This window comes from Corylus avellana, chromosome ca10 (genome assembly GCF_901000735.1).
Source record: "Corylus avellana chromosome ca10, CavTom2PMs-1.0".
NCBI lineage: Eukaryota > Viridiplantae > Streptophyta > Magnoliopsida > Fagales > Betulaceae > Corylus > Corylus avellana.
Window position 1 is genome coordinate 463,995 of NC_081550.1, and position 25,299 is coordinate 489,293.

Below are 25,299 nucleotides of genomic sequence, written 5' to 3' on the forward strand. Positions count from 1 at the left end.
TAAAGATTACGAAGAACCTCAATTAATTATGACTAATCCCTTTGGAGTATTGTGTAACTTATGTCCAAATCTGGGGCACTGCAACACAAGGAGGGCTTGATGGGACCTAAGGATGTTGAGTGAAACAGATTGTGATTACCCCGTTGGATTAATTGTAAAGGCATTGTGCAAGCGTGGGATACAGTTAGTGCGTCTCAGAGTCGTACAGTTGCAGTGGGGTTTTAATGGTGATGCATGTGTTATGTGTTTTCTGTTTTAGGGGTATTGCAGAGTAGAGATGATCATTTGCATTATAGAAGTAGTGCTCCTAAGAGAATTTGACAGGGTGTTATTTTTATGCCCAGTAACCAGGCAGAGTAATTGTTCGTGGGATTTAGAGACAAATTCGAGGAGCAGGAGCTTGATTAATGCTACTTGGTCTATACATAATCTTTCTCATATGGACTGAAAGGAACATTAGAATCTATGGAGGGCACTCTAGAAATGACTATAGTCTTTGTTTCATACAATTTGTGATGATTTGAAGGATAAAATCTGGTTTTCTGAGACTAAGATGTTTGCAGTTGTGTTGCTGATTGTAAAGTATGTAATAAAGTACTATTTATACTTTTTTCTTTGATAATATATTTGCCCATCAATTAGAAAAAGAAAAAAGAAAAAAGAAAAGAGAAAAATTGTTGTTCTGCCACCTCAATAGGAGGGCCTAGGGACAATATGACAGCACCCAAAAAATCAAAAAAAAAAAAAAAAAAGTGTGTGAAGTGACCTTTATTGATACGAACTAACCACCAAACACAAACACCTAATGGGATGCTCCAAAATCCAAATCCAAGGACGAGATGAACCTCCCCCTGCATCACGAGCAGGTGAATAGTTATTATTGGAGCACCCACCAACTCAAATCTGATAAAGAAAACAAAGATGGAAAGAAAGAGAGAACCCCCTTTGACTCAAAAAAAACTTGCATTATTTTGATTCATATGGGCCATGAACATGATCTCTCACGTGTCACGCACGTCCTACGCATATACTACTTTGATCATTTAATATTATTATAGTCATATATAATATATATTAATGTCAAGACTTATGAGAGGACTTTGTAATTGTATAGTGAATATATTTTCTGTAGTTGTTTGGGGTCAAGAGAAAATGGGTAAATTCAAAAGGGTCTGTGTCTTTTGTGGAAGTAATTCAGGGAACAGAAAGATATTCAGTGATGCAGCTCTTGATCTTGGAAGAGAATTGGTAACTACTCTCTCTCTCTCTCTCTCTCTCTCTCTCCGACTCTCTCACTCTTACACACACACACACACACAGCACCATTAATGGCTGCTTTTCAAATATTCCTTTGAGGGTTTTAAAAAGGTGATTTGCAGGTGGAGAGGAAGATGGATTTGGTGTATGGAGGAGGGAGTATTGGGCTGATGGGGATGGTTTCTCAGACTGTTTTTGATGGTGGATGTCATGTTCTAGGGTAAGAGATAACAATGGGGAGCAAATAAACACATATAACTTGCTTTTTAGTGTTGAACAAATTGTAGAATACTTGGAATCCTTTTATTATTTATTGATTGTAGTTAAATGTATTTTCCAACTCTCTTTCTAGTACTGTATATATTTCCATATATTATACATATACACCAAGAAATTTGGACAAATTCCTATAGTCATCTTGTTCTTACTCGAACTTTTCTTTTTCCATTTTTGGTTAGAGTTATCCCAACTGCACTTGTTCCACTTGAGGTATGAACATCTCTCTCTCTCTCTCTCTCTCTCTCTCTTGTGTGGCTGTGATTACTTACTTTTAAGACTTTTTCCCAGATATCTGGCCATGCAGTGGGAGAGGTGTTGATTGTATCAGATATGCACGAAAGGAAGGCTGAAATGGCTTCTCGAGCTGATGCTTTTATTGCTCTTCCTGGTATGCAGATATACGTGATTAGAAATGAAGAAAACACATAAAATAATTTCATTTGCTATCATATTAATTAATACAACTTTTCCTGTTTTTCTTTTAACTCTTATATATTTATGTAAATATGAAGGAGGGTATGGAACCATGGAAGAGTTGCTTGAGATGATAACATGGTCTCAGCTTGGAATCCATGACAAACCAGTAAGTTCAATTGCTTCTCCTCTCCAAAGTTCTGCCTCTAATTACTATGCATGCACAAGTTCTAAAGTTAAGGGTTTTCTTAAAATATTCATTTAAATAATTAAATTTACTCTTTCTATTAGTTTAAACTTTTAAGATAATCAAATTCGAGCATTTAGTTTAAACTTTTAAGATAATCAAATCTGAGTGTTTACTAAAAACATTTTACCATCTAAAAAGTACTGAAAATTCGGTGCATATATTTAAAGTTCTAAAAATCACTTAAAATACGTTACTTTAAGAATGTAAAGTACAATTTTTACCCTTGCTAACACTTGGATTAGGCCATCTCCTTTAGAGGAAAAGGGCATGAAGTCATGTGACGCACAACCCTATCTAGGAGATCTAGATGAATGATTATTTTTCTTAACCAGTAGTAGTGACATTTGATAATAGCATTAAACTATTTATTTCCTTCAAGTCCCCGAAAAGGGCATTAATATTATAATAGGTTGAGGAATCTTCCCTACTGCCAATCCACTTATTTTTTAAAACTAATTTTCTTCTTAACTTATACATATAAGTTAATCACACTCAATTCACATTGTTTGTTTGTTTGATCAAGATTTGACTTAGTGATTTAAAAGAATCAAGGTGGTTCACATTTCAAGTTTATTAAGATGCAACTTGAAGGTATAGAATTAATTGCATTTAATACAACTTCTAATCAATTCTCCAGAAAATTAATACTGCTTGACTTCGTTTTTTGTTGTCCTTTTTTTTTTTTTTTCCCGGTTTTAAAATGTGTGATTTGAAAAGATAGTTAAACGTTTAGTGAAATCGTGGTTTACCATTTAAAATTGCAGTTCAACCTTTTAAAATCGTATGTTTTTTAAAAACCCATTTTCTTTACTACAATTTGAAAGTGTAGAATTTTTTACGTTCTCAAACCGTCATTTTTAAAAAATACACTCCTAAACAAAATATTTTCAAATGCACTTTTTACTTGCGAAATCGTAAGGACTATAAGATGTGCAAAAAAATACCATTTATGTTGGCGCCTGTTTTGGCGATCAGAAAAATTTACTCAGGTAGAAGCCATTTTTTAAGCAATGGTTTTGGGGTTTGATTGACTTTACAAAACAAATTTAAGTGGATAGGAAACAATAAATTTAATAATTTAACTAATACTTTTAACACTAAATAAAAAAAAAAAAAATCATAATAAAAAACGAATATTGTCATAGAGTAAATGCTTGTCCGACATTTCAATTCCTCAATGTTCTTTTCAAAATCTACTCATCTTAACAAATACTACTTAGGATTTGGATCTTCGGTAATTTGCTGTTCAAATTGTTAGCAATTTAGACAATAAATATAATAAAACTCCTACAAAGGTCGACAGACTGAGCAAGTGGATAGACAACCCGAAAGCTGTTTGGTTGGAAACCGAATCCTACTATTCATTCTAGGTTGAAACAAAAAGTCTACTTAGATCCTTTATAGAGCTCCTCACCATTGGTAGAAGTTCCACTTTTCCCATTAAAATTCCATTGAGTGCTTGGCCCATTAAACAGAAGAGAGAGAGAGAGAGATTAACAAAGACATGTTGGTGCTGGAAACCATTAGTTTCTAATTCTTCTCCCAAATCCCAATTCTTGACTAAAACAAACTGTTTAATCTCTTAATCAGGCCAACTAATTTGGGCACGAGTTGTATAGCTGTATGAGGTTATTAGCAAGATCTGGCCCTTGAACTCGACAGCTGTCCTAATTGTGATAGGGATGGCAACGGATTAGACTTAACACCCATTTTAGACCCATAATTAACCTAATCTTTTCTTTGACAAAGTAGTTTATGGTGTCTTTCTTGTCACAGCAGTCACTCTCATGCAATGTATGGAATCAAAATTCAAATAAGAAAAGATTTAAAGTACACATCAAAATAAAGTCGGTGAGATCAAATCCAATGAGAGGGAGCTTGTTATTTCAGTAAAAAAACAATAGGACAATAAAAAGGAAGAGATCAAGTCCAATGAGGGTGAGCTTACCTTTTTGGTAAAAAACAAATAGGTTTAAGAAACAAGGAAAAAAGAGGGCCGGGATCCATTGCAATGAAGTTGTCCACTGCATATGTAATACTTAGGTCAGAGGTTGTTTCGGCTCCACCATTGTTTGAGTAGTTGTTCATTGCAATGGACAACCTCGTTACACGAGATTTTTGTCTAGAAAAATGGATCTTTGACTTTAATTGTTTCTCACCTTAGGTTTTAACGTCTCTTTTTTGGCCAGTTGTCACTTGTCACACATTAAGGTTACAAGTTTGACACAAATAAATTATTACACTCGTATTTTCGCTGCGAAAACAGGTTTAAGGAACTGGGAAAAGGGGACCGGAATCTAGTGCAATGAGATTGTCCACTACATTTAGGCCCCACTTGTTTGAGTACTTGCCCATTGCAGTGGGTAGCTTCATTGCACAAAATTTTCTTTAAAAAAAAAATGACTCTTGACTTTAAAGGTTCCTTTGACATATATTTTTTTTTGGCCAGCTGTCATACATTAAGCTCTAAAGCTAGACACAAACAAATTATGTTCTATTAAAACCCCCATTACACTCATATTTTGGTTGCAAAAAACAGGTGGGTCTCTTAAATGTTGATGGATATTATGATTGCTTGCTGGGATTGTTTGACAAAGGAGTAGAAGAAGGATTTATTAAGCCATCTGCTAGGAACATTATTATATCTGCAAAGACTGCTCGAGAGCTGATACAGAGGATGGAGGTACTAAAATTCTTTCCTTCTAACATGAATGACAAACAATCTAATCCAAATTTTCTACTACTTGTGAAACTACCAAAAAAGATATTCAATTACTGAAACACTTGACCAAAAGAAGAAGAAAAAAATTGATGGAGTTATTTTTTCTTTGAAAATATTGTGATCATCAGCTTGCTAAGTGTGCCGCTTCTTATAAAATTTTTGAAAGTATTCCCAATTACTTCCATTTTCTTTCTTATGTTTGGATTAATAGTGGAAAAGATTCGCCCTTGTAACTTTTTAATAAAAAAGATAAAATTCATTAAAACTAAAAAAGATACACGAGGAGGGAGGAGACCCCATACAACCGCCCTAATAAAATCCTTATAGGGTTCAATAATTTTTATTTTATTTATTTTTATTTTAAAAGGAAACTGAAAATAAGCTATTGAATAGGCTTGGCCCAATATTTTCTCAGCCTGAAAACCAAGAAAAGAGTCGTCAAGTTGATAGTTTTTGAAACAGCCCAAAGGATAAGTTATTTGGATAATTATGTGTTGCATCAACGAGGAAACTTGAATGTCACAATGTGAGGGTTGCTTTGAGATTAACTGGAGTGGAACTAGTGGATAAGATCTCTATTTCGATGTTTGGTGAGAGATTGGCCAACAGGTATTGCACTTGAGACATCGGATTTTATATTCTCAGTTGGCCAAAAGGCAAGATAGCTGCTATAAAGAAGTAGAGGAGAATGTGCAGAGAGAGAATGTACAAGAAAGCCACAGATTTATTAATCAGGGACGACATCGTTTGACACCCATGCAAAATCTCACAATGAGAGAGAGGGATCGCTACTTTGAGAGATGAGAAAACTTCTCTCTAGAAAATAGAAAGAGAAGTGATAACAGTTCCCAGACCATTTATTTTACTTTGTTGACAGAATTATTTTACTTTGAATTGGGTTTTTCTCACATTCTATAATCAAAATCAAACAAATGTGTTAAGCAAGCAAAGACATCTGATCAACATATCATTTCTCTTATATCACTTCAAGAGTCAAAGTCATTCATTTGTTTCTGCAGGAATATGAACTTCTTCATGATCAAGTAGCACCAAGACAAAGTTGGAACATAGAAGAAAACCACACTGAAAGTTTGTAGCTGATCCCTTTCATTTGCCCTCCAAGAGGACAAGGGAAGGGCTTATTGCAAGAACATCTTTCCAAGTGGCTGTTTGAATTGCATGTGCAAGCAGATAACACAATAACAGAAAATTGATATTCCAAACGGAAACATGTGCAACTTGTGAGCAGCAACCCTTTCGTGATTTGTGCTTGATTAATTGTGTTTGCAAACTGAATGCTTATATAGTTATATTTACCCTAAAAGGAATAAAAATATATAGATTGAACATGTCGTAAGGGCTGTGAGTGTTCTTGACAAAGCAGAAAATGGATCTGGATTTCTATCAAATATGAGAGAGTTCCTATATAGCCCACTTATCCGAGCAAGTAGGTGGATAGCTCAAGATCTACTCGGGCGGGTAGACCTCATAGAGACTCTTACATTTACTGTCTGAATTGCTAACAATCTAAATAACAAAATTGATGAGAATCTCTATCCGCAAAAAACAGCAAGATAAAGAACAGTACTTGATTTGCCAACAAACCATTTGTAAGCTGTAACATGGTTGAAGCCCATCTATTGGACTTTTTGCATATTTATATCGTCCTGCATAATATAAATCACAGTAAACACAATCACCAGTGAAACAAATGCTTGGAAGGTATCTACATTGTCACCACCATTTTAAGGATTTTTCCTCCCGGGTAGGGAAGGGAAGGTACCCAATGTTGTTCATTAATTATGTATCCGACCCCTATTACAACAAGTACAAAGAAATGTTACAAGGCTAACCAACACAGGCATCATTGGTTCATAGACACCAAAAATGAATTGAAAGATAGACACGAGTACATGAATTGTAACCACAAGCCAACAGGGAAAACATATCCCACTCCCGTTACATAGGCAAAAAGAAAGCACCTTTATCTTCGATTGTCATCCCATCTAAGAGGCGAATTCCGGTGCACATGCAATAAGGAACATGAGCTTCATTGATGGTAGAAATATCATTTATAGAGCTCTTTCTTCCTCTGTCTTACCTGATTTTTTTTCTCTCCCTTTCACAGTAAAGTGTGTTCTCATCCCATATGGTAAAGAACCAAATGGGGAATTCTTTTGCTAAGCTTGGACTGGGAGAGTTCATTGGTCAGGGGCTTGTCATAAAATAGTACAGATATTGGCTTGTCATAAATAAAGATCATCAATACAATAAAAGAACATTCAAATACAGAAAAGAAGTCCCCAAGAGGTAGATCAATCGGCTGGGACCACGCTTAATAAAGCAGAGGTCACTAGTTCGAATCTCTCTCTCCCCCCTCTTGTGCGGACATGTCAAAAAAAAAAAAAAAATACAGAAAAGAAACCAGAATTGACAGAAAGTATCATTCTGAAACTGATTCTAAAAAGTAAAAGACATCAATTCAAGTAAAAAAGCATTAAGGGATAGCTCGACCTGTTCATCAACACGTATTAATTCCATCCTTGCAATCTTTGGTCAAATTATAGAATGTTTCCACACGTGTCTTTGCCCTGTAAAGGACCTCAGTATCCACTGCAACTCTCATGTATCCATCAAACTCAACCGGTCGTCCATTATTTAGACCCGTCGTCTCATTGTACCACTCACTTGTATTTCCCCATAACTCCTTGTAATCATCAAGCAAATGCACCTTGTACTGAGATCTCAATTTATCAAAGTAATTGTAAAATGGCTCATTGGTGGCTACATACAGATTCCTCCAAGGTTGAATCATCCCTTTCAGCTTTGCAACGAGTGCATCAGGGGTTGTATCAGAATCCAAATGAGGCCAAAGCTCTTTATTCTGTGCTTTCTCCCCTCTAACCACATGAACCGCATCAAAATCCCAGTCCATTCTCCCGCTGATCCCGGAAACAATATTCATCAATCTCTTTGATTTCCACAGAGCGTGCCACGGTCTCTGGATGTACTTAGCAGCTTGCCCTTCACATACCCTATACCAATAATTCTCTGGCTCCGGAGCATCAAACTGCCTCCATATAATTGTGTTCTTGTCTTTCTTGAGTTGCATTGGCGTCACCTTATGGCTCACGGCCTTCCTAATAGGCAACTTCCTCTTATGGCTCCGATTCCATTTCTTCCAGCCTGTCAAAAACTCACCCTCCTCCACTATCGATGCCACCTCCTTAAGATGCTCAAAGTCAAAATAATACCGAAAATCCTTTCCCTCCTCATCTTTATTACTTGGATTATAAGGAGCTGCCAAGCATATACTCAAATCCATCACAAAGGTCCTATTCAAATACATAGCTTCCCCTAAACCACACAAGAAACTCCAAAGGTAATGATTCATTCCCTTGCAATAATCCCCTCCGCGTGAATAGTACAAGTACCTCCCCTTGTTGAAATTCATCGCTGACCCCAAACTTGGGATTGTGTCATTGATCTCCTCATCCCGGACAGGTGGGGCAAGCTTTGCATTATTCCCACTGCCCCTCCTCGTGGCATTACTGATTCTACTCCTGGGCCGCCGGGCATTAATACCAGAATGCCATGCACCCGCCTGCACCACTTTATACGTACAATTCTCCTCAATTCCAATCTTAAACCTCCTAAAATCCCTGTACTTCCTCCAAGATTTCTCCTTCTTATTCCTAAACCTCCATGCCACATCACACTCATTCGATTTTGACCCCTTAACTGGGGTCTGATATTCCAAGAACACAATGGATTTAAAAACCCTCAAATTGAACTTCTCAACCGCAATCACAACCCGCGGGTCCGAACAATTCACCACCTGCCCCAATTCATCGCAACCCAACTCCGATTTCGGGGTCGAATTGGCGATTTTCTCTTCGGTTTGCTCGATCACCGCTTCAGTGATTGGGTTGTTTGCAGGCGACACCGCCCGAGCGGGTGCCAAAAGCAAATCTTCCCCAGTTTTGAGGATGGAATTGTCATTTTTGAAGGTGGCGTTTTCAGACTCGGTGAATAGCTTGGTCAGGGCTGGAGCAGACTCCAGCCATGGATCTGGGGGTTGGTAGGTGATGGCAATTACTGCAAATATGAGAACTGAGAACACAAACACTGAGAAACACAGATTGCTAATCAGTTTTATCAGGTTCTGCCCAATGGGCTCAGCGCTTGGATTCGCCTCTTTCATGGGTTTGTCTTGAAAGTCTTGATCTTTCAAGAAAAAACCCAAACACCCAGATCCCCCAAACCCCTTAGTTTCTGTTCAGATCTTGAAATCAGTGCAAGAAAGCAAGTGGGTTTGTGAAAGAAATATAGAAAGTGATGAAATTGAAGTAGAAAGAGAATGGTTGACAGCGCTTTTACTTACAGTCGATAATGGAAGATCTATCTCTGGTGGGTCTCAGCTGAGATGACTTTGAGTTTACTGATCTTTCCTTGGTGCTAATAACATAGATGGAGCCGTTTGCTCAGAGCATGTTTCAAGTTTTTGTTCCTTTGTTAATAAGCTAAAGGCAAGGAGGGGTGTTGGATTGTCTACATCAGTGAGTTGGGTACCCCGTTACACCTATGGTGGTTCGGTTCTAGGCTTCTAGCAATGATAATTAGTTTTCTTTTTTCTTTTTGGGTTAATTATTTTTTTGTACATGTATTTAAGATCAAATAGATGGCAGTTGGTACCCAATTTCATTTGATAAACATCATTAGTATTTTCGTCCAATAATTTATCGGCGTACTACATTAAGTTGACTCAAAATGTAACACGTGTTTCATATACTTCAATAAAATTATTTAAACATTGATAAAAGAAGAATTGTCGAAGCCAATCCCTTTCTCTCTCTCCATATAAGCTGTGATATACGTATAATTTGCTCTAATAGCAAACACACCACCACAAGTTGAGAAGAGATTAAACTCATTAGTTTCAAAAATCCTAGAAGTATGATTTGAAAAACATATTTCTAATGAATGAGGGTGACTAAGGATAGTTTTATTGGGCAGACTGGAATTTCATGCATAATTACTTGCTAGGCCCTAGTTCATCTTGGTTAATCTTCGTTGTCATTTAGGCAAACATTTTTGTATATAAACTAAAAAGAAACCAACCCATGTAATGATAAAGAAAATGTTTAGGTTTATTAATACTCTCTTAAAAATTTGGTTCTAAATTGATATGTTACGATCGAACACATTAATTTATGTATTTATTTACTAAAACAATAAGTGACATGAAATTGTAACACATCAGTTTAGAATCAAATATTTGAAAAAAGAATCGAATAGCATTTCTCGATCAAAAATATTTTTTGGTTTATGAAGGCATGTTAAAGAATATCTTTGAGAAGTGGAATACTAGACGAACAAGTTTGTTTGATGGCAGAGTGAGCAAGTTTTTGCAACAAATTGAACCAGCAATTTGGAAGCATCAACAATGGATTGGATTAATAAGCTGGCTCCCTTTGGGCTCATGGACAAGAAAAATGACTGAAACCCATTTTGATCATAGCCCAATCTATTTACTATCCTTAATGCCATGGCCTATTCACCGTACGTACAACCTTTGCGTCACCCTAAGGCCTATTTTAAATGGGCTTTGAACAATTTAGGCCTATTTTAAATGGACTTTCATTTGAAAAATTTCTACTCAATCCTTGAACCACGTCATGATATTGGGGTTGTAAACTAGTAAGGGGGTGAGCCGGGTGGCCAGACCATCCCCTGGCTTTGGCAATGGTTCAGTCGCCTTCGGCGGGGTGGTCCGACCATTTTCCTTTTTTACTTTATTGGGTTAAATACTAATTATTCCCTAGGGTTTCGTTTTTTTATTTTTTCTTTCATAGAGTTTGATTTTTATTACAAGAGGTTCTTATGGATTTAATAATAGACCAAATTAGTTATTTCATATAGTTGACTTAACAAAAGTCCATATAGGCCAATTAAATGTTGATACGTGGCACCTAATTAAATTTATTTATTTTTTTAAATTAATTTTTTTTTTCTAAAAAAAAAAAAGAAAACAAATTGGGGTGGCTCCTTGGCCATTTGGAGGTGGCTTGGTGGCCAAGCCACCTCCTTTGGCCATGGGATGGCCTAGCCACCCCCATCTGGCCGGATGGGGGTGGCTCATGGAGCCTACAGGGTGGCCGAACCACCCACCCTGGTGGCCGAAACCACCCCCAACGGTGAACCAAGCCACCCCCAATTTGTTTTCCTTATATATATATATATATATATATATATATGCACACATTTTTTTTATTTAAAAAAATAATAAAAGAATTTAATTAGGTGCCACATGTCAACATTTAATTGGTTCACGTAGACTTTTGTTAAGTTAACTAACGGCCAACTGACGGAAGAATTAATTTGGTTTATTATCAAAACCACATTGATTTTTTGTGATAAAAATTAAATCTTAAAGAAAGAAAAAAATTAAGAAACGAAACGGGGTATTTGGTAGTTAACCTACTTTATTTTATCTTATAACAATTTACAGGCACACTTGTGACAATATTATGGTGCTAAGTTGCTAACGTCGCACGTCGATGGATTCGGACAAATTTTCGAACGAATTACTCGTTCGAAGAGCTATTAATGAAACCAACCACTAATTTTGCATTTTTCATTCACACCACATATCCACGTTATCCATTCAACCGTAGAAACAACTAATCATTTCAAATTTTCAGGCTTTCTTGTACGTATAATTCAGAGCTTCGAGCTCAGTCACAAACTTCACTGTCTCTCTTTATACTTACGAAGTTTGCATCTTTTCTCTAGTTTGAGCTCTGAAAGAAGCAACCATGGAATCTTTGAAAGCGCCGTCTGTTCCTTCAGTTTACATCCGAACTACGCTTAGCAAAACCCAATTCAGAAAACCCATGTTCTTGAATTTTCATTTCAATCTAACTCCCTCTTCTTCTTTCTCATTAGTTGACAAAAACCAATCCAGGTTCAAGCTTTTTACCGCCATATCATCCACGGTTTCGACAGAACCCGCAAACCCACCTGAGCCAGAGCTTGAAACCCGCAGTCAAGGTGAGAAATTTGATTGGTATGCACAGTGGTATCCGGTAATGCCGGTCTGTGATCTGGACAAGAGGGTGCCGCATGCGAAAAAAGTGATGGGTCTTGATGTGGTTGTGTGGTGGGATAGAAATGAGAGTGCTTGGAAGGTGTTTGATGATACCTGTCCTCATAGGTTGGCTCCACTGTCTGAAGGAAGGATTGATCAGTGGGGCAGGTTACAGTGCGTGTACCATGGTTGGTGCTTTAATGGTTCTGGTGATTGCAAATTCATCCCTCAAGCACCTCCTGATGGTCCTCCGGTAATAACTCTTGATTGAAATCTCCATTGTTGGGAACTTGGGACGGCATTTTGCCAGAGCTTTTGCATGTTTTCCGATGCTTTTAGTATATTTGGTAGGATTCTTGTCACATGAGTGCAAAACATGGAATCTGTTAATTTTATCCAATATTAGGTTGAACCAAGATTCCAAATTTCGTTACTTGGCCTATGCCTTCTTATTACCTACACAGAACAATCAATGAAGTAATGGAGACACTTTGAAATCCCCTCTTAGTATTATTTATTGTATTTACAAGTAGCTTGTCCTCATTTATATATATATATATATATATATATATATGTGTGTGTGTGTGTGTGTGAAATTACCACTTATCCCAAAAGCTTAAGCCGATGAAAAATGGTTGTTTAAATCATTTAGTTAATACTTTAACACTCCTCATCACATGTTAGGACCAAACAACATGTAGACTATTTTATTTGAAATAGAGGATAAATGGTGGAGACAAGGTTCAAATTCGGGACATTTACTATAATATAAGCTTTTGGAATAAGTGGTTATTTGACAATATGACCTCAAGGCACACAAACAAGCTTAATTTGCTGAAAACTGAACCACAACTTGCTCATATATACAACTAGAGGCCTAAATTGAATATGAGCTCAATTATCTTTAAGAATAAAATGTGAACATTCATATGCTCTTTCTGATGGCTAACAAAAAAAAAAAAAAAAAAAAAAAGGAAGAGAAAAAAGAAAAAGAAAAATTGTCCTTGACCAGATGAAAAAGATCTAACCATATCTTGTCAATAGTTACATTTTTCTGCTTCATCTTGTATGATTTAATCCATTTGTTGAATGTCTGTGAGGGATAAGGATTCGATGTAGCATTCAATTCTTATTGCTGTTGTCCTACTCCATTCTTGTTAGGAATGGCCCCTTTTATTTTCTAAAGCGCTCTCTTACATTATAGTTTTGTTTGATCTTATTCAATTTTCTCATATAAATAGAAGGGATATTCTTTTTTTCATCTACAAACCATCTCTTCACCATCTCCACTCTCTTAATATATATATATTTTTTTTGAAAAACTCAAAATGGTAAAGTGAAGAGATGGTGGGGAGATGTTTTGTAGAATGCATTGTAGCATTCCTCTAAATAGAAGGAACAAGGTATGTCAATGTTGCATTCATGAATTCCTTACAATGGAATATGGAATTTGATTATGATACATTGTGTGATTTTGCATCACTTGAAGCTAGAGGATCTTACACTTAGCTCTACCCTTGTTCAAAAGTTCAAAATACAATTAATTGGTTTGTTTTAAATATTTACGACAGAATGGTTAGGATCCATGTTACTTTTTTGCCGAACAATGTGGTGTCCAAAGAGTATTAGTCTTACTTGAAATTAACTTCTAATCATTGCTGCGAAATGATGAGGACTTGTAGTAAATCAATTACTAGAATGGAGTACAAGGAAGGAGACTTGCAAAGCTCACTTTGCCAGCTATAACAAGCTTGTTTACCAATTAAAAGCGGTTGATAACTCATTATTACGCCACACATTCTATGTATTTACTTAAAAAGCACTAGACAATTGAGAATCAGCCATGTGAACGAGTATCAATAAGTGTCTTTAATGATGTTATGCTCTTCATGTGCTATGACCATTCCTTTTGTCTCTTATCCATCTTTCAATATTCTCAATTCCATTGGATTTGTAATTTTAACATCTTTAGGTCTACCTTTACAGGGGAAATTAGATAGAAAAAATGATGAATTGTCTAGGTCACCCAATTTCTTGTTTAGGCATTGGACTCTCCAATTCTTTGGATTGTTCCAGCACACTGCAGGTTGCTATTTATGATAACCTTGCATACAAAGAACCGGAAGATGAGATATAATTGCATTGTTCTTGTATCATTTAAGTGTAATCAAATATTAGTGTTTGAAACTGAAGTGAACTTTTCTTATGTTCCTCTCAAATCAGTGCATGCCCCACGTTTCCAAATATTTATATTTCTTGGGCAATGTGATGGTAATTAACCTTTCCAAATAATTATGCAGGTGAACACATTCAAGAAAGCATGTGTAGCTGCTTATCCAAGTACCGTGCAGCACGACATTGTTTGGTTTTGGCCAAACACTGATCCTCAGTACAAAGATATTCTTGTGGAGAGAAAACCTCCTTACATCCCACAACTAGATGATCCTTCCTATACTAAATTAATGGGAAATAGAGATATTCCTTACGGGTGTGTTTTCCCACTACTTCTGATTTAAACTCATTTTACCACTTCTTAAACCAACCTAGAGACTATTGTTTCTACTCATGTAACTGTATGTGGCCTTATTTTCTGTTATATATGAAAGAACTTTAGGCACACATAATGTTGAAATATAACGTATTAATATTTTCTTTCTATATTTTGGCTAATTTCATTAGAGATTGGATCTTCTTGCCTGATAAAATTTTCTTCTTCCTTTTTATTGGTGAAAATATCATATGGAAGTTCTTCAAATGAATGTATTACTAAAAGTTGGGCATTTCAAATTCAGGGTTTAGTTTTTCTTTTTATTCTTTCACCTATTTTCTCTTAAGCAGATCTGATCGAGAGTATATTGATGTTGAATTTTCAGTTATGAGGTATTGATTGAAAATCTTATGGACCCTGCTCATGTTCCATATGCACATCATGGAATTATGAAAACTCCACGACCCAAAAACAGATAAGCACTTTCTCATAATCCTTATTTCCGGTCAATGTGTCCTGTTATCTTAATTTATAACTAAAATAAAGTTGCCTTCACAGTAAAGGCTGATAGAGAGGGGGGCAGGCCGCTTGAATTGATGATTGAAAAGTTAGACATCAATGGCTTCAATGGAAGTCAGGACTTCGGCTTAAGCAAATTTATTCCCCCGTGTGTGTTTTATGCTTATACTAACCCTGTGGTGGATCAAACCAATGGATCTGCAACATCAAGTGGAATTGAGAAGGTAAACATTAGGTTGATCCATCGTTCATGCTACGCTGATCAACCAAAATTGGGAATTTTTTTAATCCTCATTTATTTGTTTTTTGTTTTTTGCTTTTTGTTTTTTTGTTTGTGTTCTTAGTTTTTCTATTTACATAAAGTTTGGTTAATGCAGAAAATGTCAGTGCAGCGGAAATCTGCTTTGATTTTTATTTGTATTCCGGTTAGTCCAGGTAGTAGCAGACTGATATGGACCTTCCCAAGAAACTTTGGTATTTGGATTGATAAAGTTGTGCCACGATGGATCTTTCATGTGGGACAAAACCTGATTTTAGATTCTGATTTATACCTTCTTCACGTTGAGGTGATTCCCATCTCTTATACTATTGCATAGTTGTTTCATCTTGATAATCGGTTTATTTCTATTACACGACTTTTTTCTTTTTAGGAGTTACAAATAAAAGTCATTGGTAAGATCACCGGATCAACCATTCTGACAGATTCCATGGTTCTGCTATTATGAAAGACAACATATAGGATATAACTTCCAATATAGTATAAACTCAACTGGCGTTCCAGATATAATTTGAGAGTGAAAAAGAAACAACACATGGTGGGGAAAATTTGAGGAAAATCCTTAATTCGAGCAACATATAGGATTTTCTTGTTATATTTTTTGTTGGCAAGATTTGAACATAAGACTTAATCCAAACCCACCCTGCTTTTTACAACATGAGGTAAAGCCAAAAGTTCTAGGCAAACGCAGTGCACTACTATAACATGCTGTGATGGGTAACTTCGTTTCTTTCCCAGCAAAGCATTACTCTTTAGCTTAGTTTCCAGCAAGAAGAGAAGAAAATAGGTTGTGACTGCTGTTCTTGATATATATGTTTACTACCAGTCACAGAAATCACTGAATAACATTATAGTACATTGTTGATTAGTAACATCTGACTCTTGAGTTCTTTCTATAGGAGCATAAGATAATGGATGCCGGTCCTACCAACTGGCAGAAAGCTTGTTTTGTACCAACAAAGTCAGATGCTCTTGTGGTTGGATTTAGAAAATGGTTAAACAAGTATGCTGGTGGGCAAGTTGATTGGAGAGGCAAGTATAGTGGAGCTCTTCCTCAAACTCCTCCTAAAGAACAGCTGATGGACAGGTAATTCAGAAAACTACTAATGTGGATTTGAGCTTCAATTTGATTACATTTTTTGGCTCTGGAAATTGGTAACTTTTCTTTTCCTCATACATTTTTTGAGAATGTTACAAGAGTACCAAAATCTCTGCAGAAGCCTAGAAGCTAAGCCTATTTCTCATTGCAACCACGAAACAATGATCCTTTACTTGTCCCAATATCACTCACAAACTATGCTTTACATCAAATCAGCTTACTAAATTATACTTGTTATAATGCCTTCAGACTACTTTTCTCCGGACAATGTTTTCCTCCAAATCCTACGTGAAAAAATGCATATGCTCTAAGGATATATTTCAGATTAATAGATTGTGTTGGAGGCAATACATTCATATTCCTCTGTTTGTGTGGTGGTCCTTGGAACTAGCTGTGTCAATTATAAGAAATAGCTCATCGAAACTAGTTTTCCCCATCTTTTTCAGGTACAGGTCCCATGTGGAGAACTGCCGCAGTTGCAGCGTTGCATATAAAGGCCTCAATGTGCTTGAAGTTGTCCTCAAAGTTGCCTGTATTGCTTTAATTGGGATTGTTGCTGCAGCCAAACAGGGTGCAATGTCAGCAGCTGCGAGAACCACATTGGCTTCAATGGCGGTGATATGCTATGCATCATCAATATGGTTGGCCCACTTCATTTACAAAAATTTCCATTTCCATGACTACAATCATGCTTTTCGCTGAGGATAGTCTCTCACTTACTGTTTGGCCTTCAAAAAACCCACATTCGGTTGTGTAAAAATATTATATGTAAAGATTAATGAAAAGTAAGATTGATTGGGTTGTTTGCGGGCGACACCGCCCGAGCGGGTGCAAAAAGCAAATCTTCCCCAGTTTTGAGGATGGAATTGTCATTTTGGAAGGTGGCGTTTTCAGACTCGGTGAATAGCTTGGTCACGGCTGGAGCAGACTCCAGCCATGAATCTGGGGGTTGGTAGGTGATGGCAATCACTGCAAATATGAGAACTGAGAAACACAGATTGCTTATCAGTTTAGCAGGTTCTGCCCAATGGGCTCAGCGCTTGGATTCGCCTCTTTCATGGGTTTGTCTTGAAAGTCTTGATCTTTCAAGAAAAACCCAAACACCCAGATCCCCCAAACTCCTTGGTCTCTGTTCAGATCTTGAAATCAGTGCAAGAAAGCAAGTGGTTTTGTGAAACAAACTAAAGAAAGTGATGAAATTGAAGTGGAAAGAGAATGGGGGACAGCGCTTTTACTTACGGTCGATAATGGGAGATCTATCTCTGGTGGGTCTAGCTGAGATGACTTTGAGTTTATTGATCTTTCCTTGGTGCTAATAACATGGATGGAGCCATTTGCTCATAGCATGTTTCAATTTTTTGTTCCTTTGTTAATAAGCTAAAGGCGTTGTTAATAAGCTATAGGCAAGGAGGGTGTTGGATTGTCTAAATCAGTGAGTTGGGTACACCCCGTTACACCCATGGTGGTTTTAGCAATGATAATTAAGTTTTCTTTTTTCTTTTTAAGGGTTAATTATTTATTTGTTATATATGTGTGTGAGGCATTTAAGCTATGTTATATGTGTAATTTTCTTTAGTTCTATAGTAACAAACACCACCACGAGCACGAGTTGAGAAGAGATTGAACTAGTGAAACGATTGTGACACATCAGTTTATAGTTTTATTGACTAAAACAATACATCATATGAGATGATAATACATCAATTTGTAATCAAACTTTTGAAAAGAGACTCGAAGAGCATTTCTCTTGATGAAATTTTTTTTTTTCGTATTATGAAGGCGTGTCAAAGAATATATTTGAGAAGTCGAAGACTAGACGAACAAGTTAGTTTGATGGCAGAGTGAGCAAGTTTTTGCAACAAATTGAACCAACAATTTGAAAGTATCAACAATAGGAAGGAATTGGAGATTGGATTAATAAGCGGGCACCCTTTCGGCTCATGGTCAAGGACTCAAGAAAAATGACTGAAACCCATTTTGATCATAGACCATCCCATGGCTTTGGCAATAGTTCAGTCACCTTCGGTAGTTCGGCCGATTTGAGGTGGCCCAACCATTTCTTTTTTTTTTTTTAATTTTTTTTTAATCTTATTACAAGCACACTTGTGACAATATCATGGTGCTGACGTGGCACGTCGATGGATTCGGACAAATTTTCAAACGAAATACGCGTTCAAAGAGCTATTAACGAAACCAACCACTCATTTTTGCATTTTTGGCTACAATCAGTCATTCACACCACAAATATATCCACGTTATCCATTCAACTGTAGAAACAACTAACCATTTCAAATTTTCAGGCTTTCTTGTCCGTATAATTCAGAGCTTCGAGCTCAGTCACAAACTTTACTTACGAAGTTTGCATCTTTTCTCTAGTTTGAGCTGTGAAAGAAGCAACCATGGAATCTTTGAAAGCGCCGTCTGTTCCTTCAGTTTACATCCGAACTACGCTTAGCAAAACCCAATTCAGAAAACCCATGTTCTTGAATTTTCATTTCAATCCAACTCCCACTTCTTCTTTCTCATTAGTTGACAAAAACCAATCCAGGTTCAAGCTGTTTACCGCCATATCATCCACGGTTTCGACAGAACCCGCAAACCCACCTGAGCCAGAGCTTGAAACCCGCAGACAAGGTGAGAAATTTGATTGGTATGCACAGTGGTATCCGGTTATGCCGGTCTGTGATCTGGACAAGAGGGTGCCTCATGCGAAAAAAGTGATGGGTCTTGATGTGGTTGTGTGGTGGGATAGAAATGAGAGTGTTTGGAAAGTGTTTGATGATACCTGTCCTCATAGGTTGGCTCCACTGTCTGAAGGAAGGATTGATCAGTGGGGCAGGTTGCAGTGCGTGTACCATGGTTGGTGCTTTAATGGTTCTGGTGATTGCAAATTCATCCCTCAAGCACCTCCTGATGGCCCTCCGGTAATAACTCTTGATTGAAATCTCCATTGTTGGGAACTTGGGACAGCATTTTGCCAGTGCTTTTGCATGTTTTCTGATGCTTTGAGTATATTTGGTAGGATTCTTGTCACATGTGTGCAAAATATGGAATCTGTTAATTTTATCCAATATTAGGTTAAACCAATATTCCAAATTTCGTTGCTTGGCCTATGCCTTCTTATTACCTACACAGAACAATCAATGAAGTAATGAATTAACCACTTTGAAATCCCCTCTTAGTATTATTTGCATAATAGACATAATTGTATTTACAAGTAGCTTGTCCTCATTTATATATGTTAAATCACCACTTATCCCAAAAGCTTGAGCCGGTGAAAAATGGTTGTTTTAATCATTTAGTTAATACTCTAATACTCCTCATCACGTGTAGGACCAAACAACGTACATGTAGACTATTTGATTTGAAATAGAGGATAAATGGCAAAGATAAGGTTCAAATTCGGGACATTTACTATAATATAAGCTTTTGGAATAAGTGGTTATTTGACAAAATGACCTCAAGGCACACAAACAAGCTTAATTCGCTGAAAACGGAACCACAACTTAGACATAGAACTAGGGGCCTAAATTGAATATGAGCTCAATTATCTTTAAGTATAAAATGTGAACATTCATATGCTCTTTCTGATGGCTAACTCTTTTCCTTTTTGTCGTCTTTCCTGAAAAAGAAAAAGGAAGAGAAAAGAAAAAGGAAAAATTGTCCTTGACCAGATGAAAAAGATCTAACCATATCTTGTCAATAATTACATTTTTCTGCTTCATCTTGTATGATTCATCCATTTGTTGAATGTCTGTGAGGGATAAGGATTCGATGTAGCATTCAATTCTTATTGCTGTGTCCTACTCCATTCTTGCTAGGAATGACCCCTTTTACTTTCTAAAGCGCTCTCTTACATCACAGTTTTGTTTGATCTTATTCTATTTTCTCATACAAATAGAAGGAACAAGGTATGTCAATGTTGCATTCAAGAATATTCCTTGCAATGGAATATGGAATTTGATTATGATACATTGTGTGATTTTGCATCACTTGAAGCTAGAGGATCTTACACTTAGCTCTACCTTTGTTCAAAAGTTCAAAATACAATTAATTGGTTTGTTTTAAATATTTATGACAGAATTGTTAGGATCCATGTTACTTTTTCGCCGAACAAGGTGGTGTCCAAAGAGTATTAGTCTTACTTGAAACTTCTAATCATTGCTGCAAAATGATGAGGACTGGTAGTAAATCAATTACTAGAATGGAGTATAAGGAAGGAGACTTGCAAAGCTCACTTTACCAGCTCTAACAAGCTTGTTTAATGTTTACCAATTAAAAGCGGTTGATAACTCATTATTACGCCACACATTCTATGTATTTACTTAAAAAGCTCTGGACAATAGAGAATCAGCCATGTGAAGGAGTATCAATAAGTGTCACTAATGTTATTATGCTCTTCATGTGCTATGGCCATTCCTTTTGTCTCTTATCCATCTTTCAATATTCTCCATTCCATTGGATTTGTAATTTTGACATCTTTAGGTCTACCTTTACAGGGGAAATTAGATAGAAAAAATATGATGAATTGTCTAGGTCACCCAATTTCTTGTTTAGGCGTTGGACTCTCCAATTCTTTGGATTGTTCCAGCACTCTGCAGGTTGCTATTTATGATAACCTTGCATGCAAAGAACCGGAAGATGAGATATAATTCCATTGTTCTTGTATCATTTAAGTGTACGTAATCAAATATTACAATGTTTGAAACTGAAGTGAACCTTTCTTTTGTTCCTCTCAAAGCAGTGCATGCCCCACGTTTCCAAATATTTCTAGTTCTTGGGCAATGTGATGGTAATTAACCTTTCCAAATAATTATGCAGGTGAACACATTCAAGAAAGCATGTGTTGCTGCTTATCCAAGTACAGTGCAGCACGACATTGTTTGGTTTTGGCCAAACACTGATCCTCAGTACAAAGATATTCTTGTGGAGAGAAAACCGCCTTACATCCCACAACTAGATGATCCTTCCTATACTAAATTAATGGGAAATAGAGATATTCCTTACGGGTGTGTTCTCCCACTACTTCTGATTTAAACTCATTTTACCAAAAAAAATTTCTTTTGTGGATCCCACATACAACACTTTTTCAAATGTGTCCCCATCAAACCGCTTTGTAATTTTTACCATTTTCAAAACTCTATTCAAAACTCAAAACCCCAAATACTTCTTAAATCTTTACCAAACCAACCCATAGACTATTGTTTCTACTCATGTAACTATATGTGGCCTTATTTTCTATTATATATTAAAGAACTTTTAGGCACACATAATGTTGAAATATAACGTATTAATATTTTCTTTCTATATTTTGGCTAATTGTATTAGAGATTGGATCTTCTTGCCTGATAAAATTTTCTTCTTCCTTTGTCTCCTGGGCATGAGAATAAACTGCTTAGCCCGTCAGGGGTGAAAGCTCCTGGATTACTTGGTAACTGGTTCTGGCGGGTGGAGTCAATTACCCGTAGGAGTTTGATTAATGGTGATGATTGTTGTACAGTATACTTTTGCGACGTGCAATTAATCTGAGTAAAGTTCTCCTATGTTATCAAAAAAAAAAAAAAAATTCTTCTTCCTTTTTATTGGCAAAAATATCACATGGAAGTTCTTCAAATGAATGTATTACTAAGAGTTGGGCATCTCTAATTCAGGGTTTAGTTTTTCTTTTTATTCTTTCACCTATTTTCTCTTGAGCAGACTTGATTGAGAGTATATTGATGTTGAATTTTCAGTTATGAGGTATTGATTGAAAATCTTATGGACCCTGCTCATGTTCCATATGCACATCATGGAATTATGAGAACTCCACGACCCAAAAACAGATAAGAACTTTCCCATAATCTTTATTTCCAGTCAATGTGTCCTGTTATCTTAGTTTAGAACTGAAATAAAGTTTCCTTCACTGTGAAGGCTGATAGAGAGGGGGGAAGACCGCTTGAATTGATGATTGAGAGTTTAGACATCAATGGCTTCAAGGCAAATCAGGAGTGGAGCTTAAGCAAATTTATTCCCCCGTGTGTGTTTTATGCTTATACTAAACCTGTGGTTGATCAAGCTAATGGATCTGCATCATCAAGTGGAACTGAGAAGGTAATACATTAGGTTGATCCATTGTGCATGCTAAGCTGATGAACCAAAATTGGGAATTTTTTTAATCCTTATTTATTTATTTATTTATTATTATTATTATTATTTTTTGTGTGTGTGTGTTCTAATACTTCTTTTTATGTAAATTTTGGCTAATGCAGAAAACATCAGTGCAGCGGAAATTTGCTTTGATTTTTATTTGTATTCCAGTTAGTCCAGGTAGTAGCAGACTGATATGGAGCTTCCCAAGAAACTTCGGTCATTGGATTGATAAAGTTGTGCCACGATGGATATTTCATGTGGGGCAAAACCTGATTTTAGATTCTGATTTATATCTTCTTCACGTTGAGGTGACTCCCATGTCTTATGTCATTGCATAGTTGTTTCATCTTGATAATCGGTTTATTCTATTACACATGACTTTTTTCTTTTTAGGAGTTACAAATCAAAGTCATTGGTAAGATCACCACATCAACCATACTGACAGATTCCAGGGTTCTGCTATTATGAAAGACAACATATAGGATATAACTTTCAATATAATATAAACCCAACTGGCATTCCAGAAATAATTTGAGAGTGAAAAAGAAACAACACATGGTGGGGAAAATTTGAGGGAAATCCTTAATTCGAGCAACATATAGGATTTTCTTGTTATATTTTTTGTGAGCAAGATTTGAACATAAGACTTAACCCAAACCCACCCTGCCCTTTACAACTTGAGGTAAAGCCAAAAGTTCTGGTCAAAGACAGTCACCTCTTTTCTATATGAAAATAACATGCAGTGATGGGTAACTTCGTTTCTTTCCTAGCAAAGCATTACTGACTCTTGAGTTCTTTCTATAGGAGCGTAAGATAATGGATGCCGGTCCTACCAACTGGCAGAAAGCTTGTTTTGTACCAACAAAGTCAGATGCTCTTGTGGTTGGATTTAGAAAATGGTTAAACAAGTATGCTGGTGGTCAAGTTGATTGGAGAGGCAAGTATAGTGGAGCTCTTCCTCAAACTCCTCCTAAAGAACAGCTAATGGACAGGTAATTCAGAGAACTACTAACATGGATGTGAGCTTCAATTTGATTACATTTTTCGGCTCTGGAAAGTGGTAACTTTTCTTCTCCTCTAAGATTTTTGAGAATGTTACAGGAGTACCAAAATCTCTGCAGAATCCTAGAAGCTAAGCCTGTTTCTCATTGCAACCATGATCCTTTACTTGCCCCAATATCATCCACAAACTATGCTTTATATCAAATCAGCTTACAAATGTTATAATGCCTTCAGACTACTTTTCTCTGGACAAATTTTTCCTCAAAATCCTCTCATACAATCTATTAAATCGAGATTTTTCCTTAAGAGTACATGATTATCACATGCTCTAAGGGTAGATTTCAGATTAATAGATTGTTTGAAGGAATTTTCTCAAACCCAGTTTAGAAAAAATTGTCATTTTCCCTTTGTGGAAATTGGAGGACATTGAAAGTAGAGATTGTTGCTTTTTGAAGAGCTAAAATACAGACCATTGTTGGAGATGCTCTTCTAAGATTTAGAAAGCTCCTACTCTTAGAGCAAGACATTCATATTCATCTTTTTGTGTGGTGGTCTCTTTAGAACTAGCTGTGTCAATTATAAGATATAGCTCATCGAAACTAGTTTTCATCATCTTTTTCAGGTACAGGTCCCATGTGGAGAACTGCCGCAGTTGCAGCGTTGCATATAAAGGCCTCAATGTGCTTGAAGTTGTCCTCAAAGTTGCCTGTATTGCTTTAATTGGGATTGTTGCTGCAGCCAAACAGGGTGCGATGTCAGCAGCTGCGAGAACGACATTGGCTTCAATGGCGGTGATATGCTATGCATCATCAATATGGTTGGCCCACTTCATCTACAAAAACTTCCATTTCCATGACTACAATCATGCTTTTCGCTGAGGATAGTCTCTCAATTATACTGTTTGGCCTTAAAAAAAAACCCATATTCGGTTGTGTAAAAATATTATATATATTATATGTAAAGATTAATGAAAAGCAAGATATGTATATATATATATACCATAAATGCATCGCCTAAACATTATTATATATGATGAATTCAAACAATTCATGCACATCAATTTGGATGATTATGCATGAGAACAAATTAAACATTAATTTTGAACCTATATATATATATATTGACTCAACTTTCATGTAATTTCAAATTGTATGCAGTTTTTTAACCTACTCTTGACCGAAAGCCAATGAAATGCGGCAACGCAGCGCATGCCTTGACGGCTCTTCTTCTCATTATTATACTAGTTATTGTCAGAATAAGGGATCAAGATGATCCTAACATAATCATAAAACAATGGTTTTTTTTTTTTTAAAAAAAAAAAAAAAAATCACAGATGACTTAATTTATTTGAGAAAGTAATCAAAGTATCAAGCCTTTTCACAATAGCTGTACTAGAGAGTAGACAGCGGTGGTACTATTTTGATTTAGTCTTTATTTGATTTATTAGTTTCAAAAACAGATTTTTTCATACTTTTAAAGCAGCATTTTTTCTTAAAAAATACAAATAAAAAAAAGGTCGCTCATACCAAACCATTCGGATGGATGATGTTATTGATAGTGATAGGCGTTATAAAAGATAGGACAGAATTAAAGACTCTCCATAGGAAGACAACATGGAGATTGGGTAACAGGATCCTCTCCAGTCCATTATGGACCGGAGAATATCCAATTCATGGTTAAGATTTATTCTCAGAAATCTTATGGCTATAAATGAGACACATATCACACTAATAAAAATAATAATAAAATATTATTTTAAATTTAAAAAAATAA

At 36.2% G+C, this 25,299-nt stretch overlaps 4 protein-coding genes across 4 annotated transcripts; 3 read left to right on the forward strand and 1 right to left on the reverse strand.

Annotated features, from left to right (window-relative positions):
- The first annotated feature begins 821 nt into the window (after positions 1–821).
- On the forward strand, positions 822–6,288 carry LOC132164018 (probable cytokinin riboside 5'-monophosphate phosphoribohydrolase LOGL1). Its single transcript, XM_059574426.1, has 7 exons — positions 822–1,248; positions 1,380–1,477; positions 1,716–1,746; positions 1,825–1,924; positions 2,049–2,119; positions 4,740–4,883; positions 5,942–6,288. The coding sequence occupies exons 1-7, from the start codon at positions 1,078–1,080 to the stop codon at positions 6,017–6,019; spliced, it is 693 nt and encodes a 230-aa protein (XP_059430409.1). The 5' UTR covers positions 822–1,077; the 3' UTR covers positions 6,020–6,288.
- Positions 6,289–7,165: 877 nt separating this feature from the next.
- LOC132163235 (uncharacterized) lies at positions 7,166–9,447 on the reverse strand. The gene is made up of 2 exons (XM_059573441.1): positions 9,307–9,447; positions 7,166–9,197 (listed from the first exon to the last, which is right to left on the reverse strand). Exon 2 carries the CDS (start codon positions 9,124–9,126, stop codon positions 7,444–7,446), a length of 1,683 nt encoding a protein of 560 aa, XP_059429424.1. The 5' UTR covers positions 9,127–9,197; positions 9,307–9,447; the 3' UTR covers positions 7,166–7,443.
- A 2,129-nt stretch (positions 9,448–11,576) lies between these two features.
- On the forward strand, positions 11,577–17,893 carry LOC132163236 (protochlorophyllide-dependent translocon component 52, chloroplastic-like). Its single transcript, XM_059573443.1, has 7 exons — positions 11,577–12,265; positions 14,313–14,500; positions 14,886–14,975; positions 15,057–15,243; positions 15,397–15,585; positions 16,196–16,383; positions 16,842–17,893. Exons 1-7 carry the CDS (start codon positions 11,741–11,743, stop codon positions 17,095–17,097), a joined length of 1,623 nt encoding a protein of 540 aa, XP_059429426.1. The 5' UTR covers positions 11,577–11,740; the 3' UTR covers positions 17,098–17,893.
- A 728-nt stretch (positions 17,894–18,621) lies between these two features.
- On the forward strand, positions 18,622–24,518 carry LOC132163454 (protochlorophyllide-dependent translocon component 52, chloroplastic-like). Its single transcript, XM_059573752.1, has 7 exons — positions 18,622–19,319; positions 21,217–21,404; positions 22,128–22,217; positions 22,299–22,485; positions 22,644–22,832; positions 23,329–23,516; positions 24,149–24,518. Exons 1-7 carry the CDS (start codon positions 18,795–18,797, stop codon positions 24,402–24,404), a joined length of 1,623 nt encoding a protein of 540 aa, XP_059429735.1. The 5' UTR covers positions 18,622–18,794; the 3' UTR covers positions 24,405–24,518.
- The last annotated feature ends 781 nt before the right edge of the window (positions 24,519–25,299 follow it).